At 35.4% G+C, this 13,445-nt stretch overlaps 2 protein-coding genes across 2 annotated transcripts; one reads left to right on the forward strand and one right to left on the reverse strand.

Moving 5' to 3' along the window:
- Positions 1 to 396: 396 nt before the first annotated feature.
- On the forward strand, positions 397 to 10,972 carry CBG15501 (the record flags this gene model as incomplete). The annotated part of the gene is made up of 11 exons (XM_002645360.1): positions 397 to 489; positions 3,281 to 3,417; positions 3,464 to 3,714; positions 3,759 to 3,876; positions 3,927 to 4,522; positions 4,572 to 4,654; positions 6,333 to 6,410; positions 8,838 to 8,947; positions 10,492 to 10,555; positions 10,597 to 10,647; positions 10,802 to 10,972. The coding sequence occupies 11 exons, from the start codon at positions 397 to 399 to the stop codon at positions 10,970 to 10,972; spliced, it is 1,752 nt and encodes a 583-aa protein (XP_002645406.1).
- Positions 10,973 to 12,005: 1,033 nt separating this feature from the next.
- On the reverse strand, positions 12,006 to 12,576 carry CBG27962 (the record flags this gene model as incomplete). Its single annotated transcript, XM_045240259.1, has 3 exons — positions 12,006 to 12,083; positions 12,160 to 12,243; positions 12,361 to 12,576. The coding sequence occupies 3 exons, from the start codon at positions 12,574 to 12,576 to the stop codon at positions 12,006 to 12,008; spliced, it is 378 nt and encodes a 125-aa protein (XP_045099694.1).
- Between the last annotated feature and the right edge of the window lie 869 nt (positions 12,577 to 13,445).

Genomic DNA, 13,445 nt, shown 5'->3' on the forward strand with positions numbered 1-13,445 from the left:
TTGCTGTAAAATGAGACTATTATATGTATATTCTTCTCTACTTTATGAGAATAAATTTAGACAGTAGAATTTTGAGCTTATGGTACTATTTGAATATTCTAAACGGTCAGGGCACTTTCTATTTTCTATAGCGTTATCAGTTTCTACACATTTTGTGGTGAGAGCAGATATGCCCTATTCCATTTTTTTTTCAAAAGTCGGATGTTCCCTACCAGATATACATCCTTCCTGCACATCCTTTCTATTGAGCAAACGTTTTATACCGGATGGGCTAGATTGGTGGCAATTCAATTTCAATGTAATATCAATGTCAAACGCTTTCAATTTTCATTCGCTCATATTATTTTGGGTTTCAGACTTTTCCAGCAATCTATGTATATTTCAGTAAACAGCCTGATGTCTTCAACAAGTACTGAAAGCTGGTACAGCCGTCTAGAACGGAAAGGAGAAGAAGTGGATTGGGAAAAGTTTCGAGTTACAAAAGAACAAGTGAGTATGGTATTTTTTCTTTTTGAGTTTGTGGGAAATTTCTTCATCCCACACTCTGTCGGCTAGGGTCAGATTATGAAACTTCGAATTTCTGAATTTCTTGAAAATTCTCAAGTTTTAATGAAACTTTCCAAAAATTCAAAGCTTTGATACTTCTGTAAGAGCGGAATATCTCTGGAAATTTTCTTTAAATTGAAATTCGATAAAATGTTTCTCAAGAACTTTCAAAATGTTCGAATTGGCCCGGAGTTTGACAAGTATAGTATGGAGGCATCTAGGATACATCAGCCAAATTTCGATCAAACCGACACGGTAGCGTCCAAAAAATTCTCAATTTCGCAATAAAAAATGTATTTTTTTCTTGATGGATATAGTGATTAGATTAGAAAATGACTTATTTTTGCAATTTTGAGATTTTCTGAGTGGAAAAAGTTGAACTTTAGAGCTGAAAATCCTCATTTTTGTACCAACTTTCAAAAAAAAGTTTTCTCCTTGAACAAGGATAATTAAAACCTAGAATTGAACCCAAAATGTATTGTCTCTAATTTTGATCAAACACGTAACAGATTTAGCATGTGGACTGAATACCAAGATTTGTTTTCATAGCCTCTGTGCTTTTTTTTGCATCTTTTACACTTAATTTTTACCGGAAAAAATACTTTACAATTAGAACAATTCTTACAGCTTTCTTGTTCTCCGCAATAAGTCGATGAGAAAGAATCTTGATAATTTGCCAGAATTTTACCATGTTTCTGGTATAAATTTGTTTCTGGTATAAAATGTTTCTGGTATAAATGTTTTGGTATAAAATGTTTCTGGTATAAATTTGTTCAAAGTTAAAGATTTTCATTTTTGGGTGGAATTCTATTAGGTTGTTCGGAGAGTCCTTTCCACGTTTGATATGTTGTTTTCAAACTTCGTTTTCTTGAAGGGGATTAAAGCGTGAAAGTTGTCGTTTTATCATTATGCTGTTGAGGTCTAATAGTGTCTACACCCCAACGGAGATCATTCTCCTCTTTTCGTGCAGTGAGATTTGCCCACCGTTTTCGCCTCAAATAATTTCCATTTTTGGACTACCATTTTATTTGTATTTCTATCTGACCTCAGATCAACTGAAATCAATCACCAATTTGTGGAGGTTAACAACGAAGATGCACCCTTTCGAACAAACTTCACAACCTGGATTCATCAATTTGAAAAATTAAAATTCTCGTTGGACGAAAATCCCCCTCCAAAAAAGCATACGGGCTCAGATTTGGACGCATTAAAAACCGGGATTGAAAGGGACCCGTCTCAAACTGTGCGGGATATGTCAAGTACATCAGTGGCAAACCTTTCGTCAAAAAGCCATAAATTGGGAACTCTCGGCAAAGTAAAAAAAAGTGGGAAGATATGGATCAAACCTTTTCGCTTAACGCAACTTCGTTTCACTTGTGGGCACCTGTTTGAATCTTCTCATCCTGCGTTGCACACATGAATGTTGTAGTTAAATCATTACTAGTAGTGATAAATGGGTAATGTATAATTACTATAAACAACAATCCAAGTGGGTTGACAATGGCACTCAACCACCAGAAGTCCCGAAACGTGAAATTAATGTTAAAAATAGGATGTTTTCGGCATGAATGTCTACCAAGGAGTGGAGTATTGGGAGCTGCCAGATAATGGTGTCACTTTTATGACCGATACCTATTTTTGTCAGGTGATATAACTCAGACTCCATGTGGATCTCCATTGGAGAGAAACACAAAGGTTTATTTTCAAAATCGAATTTCGCAACCTCATGGGGGAAGGAGAACGGAGACCGATCTCACTGTATACGGCTAAACGGTTTTGTCTTATCTACAGTATATTCCAAACCTTGTACTGTCTGACTACCCCCTCTCCAGCCATTTCTACCGACCTCTTGATTGAAAAAAATTCACTTCAAAGCATGATGTCAAAAATGGGTTGACCTGATTTTCAATGCACTGTGACCGGAGTTCTGGAAGGAAGGCATTCACAGTTTGGTGGGACGTTGGCAGATAATCATTGATAACAATGACCATTACATCCAATTTATCTGACATCGTTTTGACCTTTTTTATATCGATTGAATCTGACGCTAAAAATGGAAAGGACTTTCCGAACAACCTAATAATTGCCATGTTCATATAGAAACTTTTTTGTATTTTTGATTAAAAACTCATGGGGCTCAAAGTTTCGAAATTCTGATATATTTTTTCTGGTCTAATTTTGCAAGCTGCTTCCCGAATTTAATGATATCATTTTCAGAATGATGTTAACGTTTTTGGCGAAAACACACTTTCAGTAATTTGTTTCAACATTGGTACATAAATAACATTTTTAGCTATACGAGTTAGGCTGTTTTTCAATCCAAAAAGAGCTCTAAATAACAAATATGAATCATTCCAGGCCCAGTTTTTTAACGAATTCGGTCCCTGTTTGGACAGTACCTGATCGGCTTGGTCAAAATGTGGCAGTTGTATTTTGAGAACCTTTTGGCATTTACTTATATTCATACAATGTCAATGCTAAAACATGTGTTGAATTTTTTGTAAAGAACTACAGAAAACACTCTGACAGCAGGCCATTCTGAATTTTCAATTCGAGCCCAAAAATCTCGGTTTCTATGAGGAGTAATAAGAACATGTCAATCGATCAAATGTTGGTGATAATATGACGAACATTTTATCAGTTAATTGAGCTCAAAGAGCAAACTATCATCTATCAGAGTGCTCACGTTATTTTAAAACTTTGAAAGAGAATATGTCTTTAATAACATATTCAGTTGGAAACATGGACTCGAAGTAGACATGACGGAATAAGCCACAAAGATGAAGTGAACCAGAAAGGAACAGCTTGTGATTTGATCTACAAATACGTCGATCATTTTCCGAAAACAGAAGAATCACATGCTCATTATTTGTGAGTTTGACGAGTATCCAATTAGATAAAATAAAATTCGTTTCAGGCAAATAACTGCTGTTGCATCTGTAATCCTTCATCGCTATTTCATAATACGTTCAATTCGGAATAGAGAGATGGACGAGGTAGCAGCTGGTTGCGTCATGGTTGCTTGCAGAAGTGCAAGAGTTTATAACGTGTCCGATATTGTTCTGGATTATCTAGGATCATTGAAATATGGCTCGAGAAAAGTTCACTATCAATGTCAATTGATAGAGATGATGTGTGCCGCAGAAAGAGACATAGAAGACGCGATAGGTGATTCGAAACCTAAGTAATCTATTTTAAAGTGTCTTCTTAAGGCTTTGACTGTCTGGTTACCATTCCTCATGAGCATTTGGCGAAAATGCTAAAAGTGCTCGACGAGAAGGTGAAGTTCCCGGAAATTCATTGTAAATCTTTTCTTCTGGCGACTGAGTTGTTAGTTTTCCTAATTTCCCCATCACTAAATGCAATAATATTGTTTCCAGACTTCTCATCACTGAATGGACATTGACTCACTCTCCATCAACAATTGCCATCGTCTGCATTAGAATGGCTTTGACGGCGCATAAACTAAACCGCGCAAAATTCGTCCCGGAAGGTGTGATGAGCGATTGGTTCAAATTATTTGACACTGGTGTAACAGAGAGTCTTTTGTTTGAAATGATCCGAGAAGTTTTGGCCCATCAAAGAGTGAAGAATGATGAAACAAGTAGGCTGTCCAAAGCTTTATGTTTGACGCCTACTCCTAGGACTACTCGAAAAGGCACCATGCCGAAAACAAGAACTTCCAAATCTTCAAAGAAGAAAAGTTCCGATTCCAACGGAGGAGAGGAATGCCAAGTGCCAGGGGGAATTCCAGCATTGATGGGCATAAGGCTCACGCCAAATTTCATTCCGAAAGGGACTCAGAAATCCGTCGAATCGTCTGTCCAGTGCATCCGCTCAAAATCAACAAAGTACGAACTCAAAATTCCGAAGGATTACAAAAGAAAAATGGGTTCATCAAGAAGGGGAAAACGGAAGGATAGTTCAACGAAACAGAATGTTCAAGGAATGACTGGTGATGGCTCTTCCGGAACGGGTAATTTTCTAAAATTACATTTAAAAACACTCAATTCCATTATTTTCAGCCCCTGAGCAAGTCGACAACACAGCTTCTCCAGAAGCAAATCCCAGCAACTCTGATACTTCTCAAAACATCCAAAATTTAAAGGTTCAATGCGCAAGAAACGATAGTAAAGAAGGGGATATCTTAGGAAAGAACAACTCTGAACTCAGAAAGGAACACTACGAGCATGTTTTGGTTAACCAGAAAAGATCCTCGAGTGAAGATGCGGACAGTCATGAAGAATTGAAAAAATCAAGAATGTAAGGAAATTACGTTATTTCTTATTATATCACACTCACTTGAACATTATTACAATGAATGCAACTTTTTAAATTGTTTGTAAGGCCACCAATAATAAAGATTTTGAATGATCTGTGATTGAAAGAAAAATTCCCGTTTTGGTAAGCTAAAACATGACTGTGGGAAAAAATAGTCCCATCTAGCCATGTGCGGCAGTTTTTCTTTCAACTTCCAAAAAAATGAGATGATCAGAATGGAACTCCGAACACCGAAATCTCAGAAAACTTCAAACGTTTTCTTGGTGAAATACTGAGCAGAATTTTTTGAAGCTTTTTTTGCTTTTGGACAGTGGTATGTTGAAGGCAAAAAATTTTATCTGCTGTTCTTTAGCGGAATCAGTATAATTTTTGCGTTTCAATTTGCCTTGCAATTTTCAAAGTCGATTTTATCATTTAACTTGTTCTGCTAAACAGGAAACTTGTTCTGCTGAACAGAGTCAACTGGAATTTCATATTTCAGACATTTTTCTTTAAATATTCGAAAATTTGAAAAATGTTTTTACAAATTTTAAATAATTTGGATTTTTTCAAAATCCGATAAAATTTTTGAAGATTTTTGAAAAATCTCTGAAAAATGAAATTTCATAAAATTTCATAAAATTCTGCAACGTTCTAGAAGTTGAGAAAATCGCCTTTTTTGGCGCTGAAACGCAATTTGTGTTTTTGAAACTAGTATAACTCGGCTGAAACTGGATTCCAAAATGTTCCGGGCCGTCTTGATAAACTATTCTCAACTTATCCAACATTTGTCATAAAAACTGGTTTACAAGATGTTGAGGTGCCCTTGTTAAAATCATCAAGTTCCCATTAGATCACAAGAACACAATATACAATAATATCTCTTTTTGAAGGTCATGATCAGCTCGAATCGTCTGTCAAAACCAAAGATTACCTCAACTTTGGATTCTAGTTGAAAGGTATTCATTTGGGCTTGATAGCCTCGAACCTCAAAAAAAAATAGCAGTATGAAATAGTACTGAATACGTGGACGATATCAAGATAAAGAAGCTAGTCAGTTTTAATCTTATTAAATCCGCATCGAAACTCACATTGAGATCTAATCTGTCACCTGATAAGAAGCTGTAAAATGTGAGATTACATGCATGTCTGTGAGATTAAACTGTGCTGATGGTCGGTGCTTCTTGCACGAAATGTACGCAACACTTGAAAATTGGACTGGTTTCAAAAAACAACATTGATCAGATACAGCCATGTATAGGAGAACATCGTTACAAAAATGGGATACTCGTTTGAAAATACAATATAGTACTGTAGCAATGAAAAATTTTTGAAAAATTTTTGTCCATGTTTGAGACCCGCAAAAACAAAATGTGAACTTGGCGGAAAATCTTGGAAATACGAGCTGTAAAGAGTTATTTCTGGAAATTGAGTTCGGATGTGGCATAAGAGTTCATAAACTCCAACGCTGGTCATTTTGCTCTATTTATTACCAAACCAATTACGGATATCGAATCAATTTGCAGCTCAAAACGACCAGTAAGCTTTTACAATACCTCAACTCATTGTGCTGGTTGAGAGGTGATCGTGCAAGCTTACCAGTCGTGAGTTGTGATTGGAATAATAGTAATAAGATTTAGATATTAGGAAACTCTGGAAGCCGACGAGACGCACAAATGAAGGTATCACTAGTTCAGTTTAGCAAACCGAGTGCTAATGCGCAGACACGTCTGGTCACCTGATATAATATATAGACGAGAAGTGCGTGGGCGTTGAAAAGATTGAAGCGTGAGATTAGATGTGGCGTGGGCAATGAGAGACGGAAACTAGTAAATCTTATACTTCAAGAAACCTGCAAATGCTGCGAGAGAAGACCCTGCGACACGAGAAAAGGTTTCGTCAAACTCAAGGTCAACTCAATCATTCAAAGTGTTGATAACTGTTATATTACGCTCAAACAGGTTTTTGTTTAGCCAAAAAATATAACGGCAGATTGAAACCCAAAAATGAATACTAGCAAAAAAGAGACTCTAAGAGATGAAAAATATGGGTGTGCCATGATTTTCGCCAAGATCGCGCGATAAGGGTAAAACCATAATCGTCTCACCTAATCGTAAAAGATCATAGAAAAATCTGATGTAATTAATTAATGTACCTTGGACTCTTAATTGGTTATTCTCTAAATGAACGTTTCGGATACCGCAGACAAAGCAACTAGTTTTTGCTTTGTCTGTAGTAATATCTGAATGACATATCGAAATTTATGAAATTGTTAGCTAGCATCCGCGGTTTCCCGAATGTTGAGAACTTCATATAAACACCGTAAAACCTATATTAGAAGGGCCCCTTTAATGGAAGGGTCCCCGTAATAAATAGGCCCTCCGGCGTATAAAAGAAAGTGGTAAAATAAATTCAAAACAGAACAGGTGAAAAAATGATTCTCTAGTTTTCAAGGGGGATATCTGAATCCTCAATGGTACACATTCTCCGACCATTAGAATTCATGCCTTGTGTTTTTTGAATGTCTTATGATAAAGAAAAAATGTAATATTCAATAAGTGTAGCATTTGAAAATCTGAATATGTGCAAGTTCAAAAATATCCTAACCTCAGTATCAAAATCCGAGAATTATTAGAAGCCGAATATTATGATCAGTTCTGAGCTAAAAAAATTCACTTAAAGTTGGCGGCTGGCGGGGCATTCTATTAGCGTTTTCAACTACTTTCACCTGAAAACCGGAACTTCAAATATCCTGATTGTCATGGGAAAATTGAAACTATTAGTTTCGCTAAAATCTTTTCTGTGAGTTCTTTCTAGATTTTAAAATAAATATGTCCTCAAATTCGCTTGTTACAGTGAAATTTCATAACTTTGCATCACGATCATCATATTCCTGTAAAACATTTTTTCTGAGTGAACAAAGTTTATGATTTTAATGATTTCATAACAAACACCTACTCCAACTGAAACTTTGGAACAGCGAATTCTAAACAAATACTATATCACAGGCAAGGTCACTACCGATTGGCATGAAAGTAAGAAAGGCGGCCATTAAAATAGACGACTTCTGTTCCAATGTGACTTTGTATCATTTTTCTGTTTATCAATCAGTAGATCTACGAACTTTTTTCTCATTTTTTGTTTAGTAAAATCCATTCATATGCTCCATTTGGCATTCATACAGTTTTTTTGTTAAAAAAAAGAAATATCAATATATTTTGATTTATATCGTGGTTAATTACTTCGTTTAATTTCTCAGAGAAACACTCACAGCTCCAACATAAAAGGGCTTGCTATTGCCAAAAATAATCATCTCGAGAAAATCTTAGAATAGCACGACAGATACATTAATCACGTTTCAATCCCGCGAAGCACATTTAAAAAATTGCGGCTGTGTCAGATAATGACAAAGAAACATGAACGAAAATTGGTGACAATGTGCAATGAGGTCTTTTTGCCGTTTTCGAATGATTCCATGACCCTCATTCATTCTTTTTTAGGCACTCAGATAGCATAAATTTCAATTGAATACTCCTTTTTGAACAATAATCATTTTCTTGACTAGCTGATGTGGTAACAGAACAATTTCTTTACAGCAGGAGAGGATTAGGTATTTTGATATTTTAATATAGCAGGAGAGGATTAGGTTGGATTCTAACGAAACAGTGGAAATCTCCTAATTATAAGTTACTCTGCCCGTTTGCAGTACATCTTCACGGTCCCGTCTATTACCTTACTGAAATTTGGCACATGCTATACGCTTCGGTTTTTACACACTCGAATCAAAAATATTTCAGGATAAATTAACAATTTTTCGCTTTCTGTATATCTTAAAGCATGATAATTCAGCAAGTGCCAATAGTTTTCCAATATCAAGTGGTATGTTTCTTTCTCTATACTAAAAATTTTCAATAAATTTAAAGTTTTACAGCCGGCACTAACCGAACTGTTTCATCTAAGCCAAAAAGCAAAAACTGAACTGGTTCGAACTAATTCTTTTTTTTAAACATTATTATATACAACTTTTTCAGAAAAATCATGGAAAACTCGACAGTCTTATTGCTTCAGCAGTTTCTCGTCTAGAAAACAATGTAGCTGTTCTTCTACTCATTGCACTGATGCCACCAACTCAAAAACTACGGTCAGTTGCTGAAACAGCGTTTGAAAATCTGCAAAACTTGCAAAACGAAGGGTTTTTTCCAACTTTATAAACTATGACCTCAATTATTGCTTCCGTAATTTCTCCAGTCTTTTTAATCTTCATAATGATAATTCCAAAACTTCTGGGATTCTTTTTTGTCTCTTATTCCCTTTCCAATCTGCTTTCAGTTGTCATTCAAACCATTTAGGGATCTTTATTATTTATCCAAAGTTTTTCCGAAGCGTGTGTACTTTAAAACTTTGTTTTCTATTTTAATTTTTTTTTCATTTTCATCAAAACAAAACATAATTTCCGGTTAATATCGAAAGTCCAAAAATTTTGATTTAGTACATAACAAAACAACATTTTCCCAGAGCGTAGTGCAGATACATTCTCTTGTCACAACCCAATAGTTATCATTATTTCAGATTTCATAGGAAAACTTTCAGTTTTTTTCCGATCTGGTTTTTAAATTTTTCACGCGTTTAGAGGCTCAAATAAAGTTTATTTTCACTTGAAAAATCAGAGTCCTTTGAAAACATTATGAAATATTGCGAGAATTGTTCGAAATTTTCGTGAAAGTTCCAGTTTTCACCGATTATCCGTTTCTCGCAAACTTTGCCTTTATCAAAAATTTGTTTGCATTTTCAATGGACCCCAAAATTTTTTCGAAAAGACAGGATAAAATTATTCAGAACCCGGGCCGAGTCGAGAAAATTCTGAAATAGGCCAGTCGTAAATAAACCGTAAAACCTCGATTACAAGAAACGTACGATAATGCTCGATTTCAAACATTATATATTGAAAGGGGCCCTTCTATCACAGAGGGCTTTTTTATTTTTCCAGACCCTTTTTGGAGAGCCTTTCTAATAGAGGGGCCTTTCTGTTAAGTGGGCCCTTTTAATACAGGTTTTTGTTTTTCTAATACAGGTTTTTTTAATACAGGTTTTTGTTTCTCGTAAAAATTATTCAATGTAACCAATCAATTTTTTTCTATGGTAGTTTTGAAAAATCGACTTTTTACTCGAAATCTATTTTTTTGGAATTTTGATTAAACTATACTATACACAAAATTGCCGAGTCCTTTCACGTTAATAATGGGTTTGAAGCTCTTCTTAGAAGTCCCGGCACACTACTAGCAGTAATTGGTACCTTTACTTTGAGGTATGCTCCTCCAGTTTTCACTGTTAATGAGAATTTGGATTTTGTCCAGACAAAAATCGGATTTTCGGCAAGATTGAAGCATACGTCAAAAGAGGTTTAGCAAAGAAAAAGACACAAAAAGTATATTAATTTTTTCGAAAGTATTCGCTACAATATAGAGTCATTCAAGCGAGTACAAAAAATTATGCAGAACAAAAATGTATTTGCACTTTTTGTCTACCAAAACTGAATTTAGCTCAATTTCGTTATTTTAATTTTTGGTATTTAACGTCCAGAAACTAAGATTCGAAAAATCAATCTTACTACCTTTTTCAAATTAGCGCCATTTTCACACATTGCTATAATCATTTTCTAAATTTCTTTAACCAATTCGTCTTCAGAAACACCAAAATGCAGCAACCAGAAGAACCAGAAATCCGTTTCAATTTGACACGAGCAGCTTTGGTTGGTTACTTCATTAAAAACTGATGGAAAAATTTTTTCAGTATTACTACAATAACCTTCTCCATGGCTGCAATACTCAGACTTGCTGTTTGGTAAGATTTCTTTTTCGAAAATAATAAATTAATTTTTAAGGACTTCCGGGTTTCTGTAGAAAACAAATTTTGTAATATTTAAATGCAATGATGTCGCTAAAACGTTTTACATGAAATGAATCCAGATTTCCTAACACTCATGTATAAATTTCAGGCTCGTTTGGGAATGGCTGGCACTCCACGCTTCGAAGAGCTCACCCACGCTTGCCGTCTTTTGCGTCTTATTCTCAACGTGGGAAGACAACTCTTCAGTGCCAACGGTTATTTCATTGTCAACAGCAAAATTCAAGAATTCGACCGCATCGACCGTGATTTTATCTTCTGAGAACTTCGTTTCTCCTGGAATACCTAAACTTTCTGATCTCTTCTGTTGCTTTTCTATTTCTTAGTATTTATCATATGAAAAACACATTCTCAGAGCTACTCCGATCCAAACAAATCCTAAAATCCTTTAGACCGAAATCTCCTCAATTCCACATTCATTTGTTCAAATGTTATACTGTTACGTCGTTTATTCAACTCTTCCATCTTCTCGGCTTGTTCTGAAACTAGAATTTTTCTAATATTTTTTTTAAATCTAAAACAAGCTTTCAGCGTTGCAATATCCAGTATAGCTCCTATTTTGATTGTCTTCATCCTAACTATGTTTCCATCCGACATCGTAGGTCTATAGCTCAACTCACTCTTTTTATATGTATATCTTAAATGTTGCCTTGTTTTTCCCTAACTTTGATGCAGTTGTAAAAATTTTTTCCTACCCTCGCCGCCCTATGAATCTTATTATTCTACAACCCTACTCGTCTGTATATTTTTCCTCAACTGTTCCTCTATAGAACGTCATCATTGCCCCCGTTACTTACTTCCTACTATTTTCCCAGTTTGATCTGTTAATTTCGTCCAGTATTACTCGTTTTGATACCTTTTCTCCCCCATTTTCGCTTCCTCTTCGCGTCCGGTATGATTTTTTCATATCTAATTTTTTTGAAAGTTTTCCCTCCTTAACCTAAAATCAGATTGGCCTCGTGGAAAACATATTCTAAGTCTTAAAGATTTTTCCCTCTTAATTGCACGATCAACAAACAAATTACATTGTTTTTTAAAATCTACTCCTGAGCCACAAATGCAAAAGCGTTAGTGTTTTTTTCATACGACGGGTTTAACTTGTAAGCTTCAAAAAATAAAACATCTGAGTGGTGACATTAAAAAAAATAGGTTATTCATTAGGTCAGCAACCGATTATGTGAAATTTGAACGATAAATTGAAAAACATTTTTTTTTTGGGGTGTAGTTAAAGGATAAAATAGGTTTCGAAGATTGGACGATGTTCGTATTGCGCAACTGATTCGCTCCACAATTCCCTAGATGTCACGTGGACCAATATTGTCATCTTCTCCCTCTGGGCGCCCTCCACTCTTTTTGATGGCCTTTGCTTCACTCTATAAAGAAGGAAAGGAAAACAAGGTAAGTTTTAGCATGATGTCATTATTATGAAGATTGCTACACAAATGTTACCTCGGCGATTTCTTGCTCAGATCCGATCGCCGCATTGACGGAAACGTTGGTTGCGTGAACGGTCTCATCGCAAGTTGGGATTCCCTGAAAGTATTATTATGTATATCAATTGCCAAACAAAACTTGGAAAAATGATCTACTAGAAATCTCAAATAGTATTCTGACTTTGATTGTGCTTTTTTTCTCTGCTCATGAACCAACCTCGATGCGAAGATTTGCGAATTTAACAACCAAATCATTGCATCTCTTCTCTAATTGATCTACACTTTCGAAGGTTGTTTTGAAGTCATTGACCATTTTCTTGATCACGTTTTGTTGGGTTTTTATGATGAGCATAGCTTGACTGTATCTCTCACGCAACTGGTCTCTTTCACGGATGACTTCATCGAGTTGCGCGTTAAAGTTGGTTCCGGGCATTTTCTGAAAAAAGTTATATTTGTTGCTTAAAAACCAGAAAAAAAAACAAAAAAGTATCGAAGAAACAGTGCACAGACCAAAAATAAGAAATGAAAAAGAAGCTACAAAAAGTAACTTCCTGATTTCTGGAATTCAACAAATCTCACTCGGAAAGAAGTAAATGAAAATCTTAATTATACTTTTCGAAAATGAAATGAAGTGATCAGATAGAGTTGGGCGGCACTCACCATAGCAACAAATTATAAGTTGCCAGGAAACTTCAGTAAACATAAACAAATTATAGAAAAAGGAAAACAGAGATCTCCGCTTTGCTGATTGTTTTCGACTTCATTTAAAAGTTTATAAATACGATGGAACCAACCTAGACACAATTTTCAAATTAAGGTTTTTATGATGAAAATTTCGAAGAACTGTAAACAAAACTAACAATGTTGTCGGATTCTCACCCGGTTTTTCTCTTTCAAACCTTTGAAGCATAAAGTGATCATAATTTGAATATTTCGCCATGTAAAATAAAACGCGTTCTGTCGCAACAGCGCCAAAACACGGGGCGGGAAGCTGTCAATTTGTTTTTCTTGGCCCTATTTATTATTCTTGTCTAGGAGAGAGACACCGTGTGGTGACTCCTTCTTTATATCCCTTACAGTTTCATTTGTTTCCTCGTTTTCTAATTTTGTCGTTGATTTTCCCGAGCGTCGGCTCATTTTTCCCTTTTCCTCGTTCATGAAAAATCGAAGGCAGATAAAAAAAGTCTATAGTTTCTCAAATTCCGAATATCAAAGCCCGATTAATTGAAAAAGTTTGAGGTGGGTAAATAAGCTTTTGCTCTTGTCGTCCATTTCGATATTTCAACTGTTGTTCGATCGTTG

Source organism: Caenorhabditis briggsae (assembly GCF_000004555.2).
Source record: "Caenorhabditis briggsae complete genome, chrX, whole genome shotgun sequence".
Classification (NCBI taxonomy): domain Eukaryota; kingdom Metazoa; phylum Nematoda; class Chromadorea; order Rhabditida; family Rhabditidae; genus Caenorhabditis; species Caenorhabditis briggsae.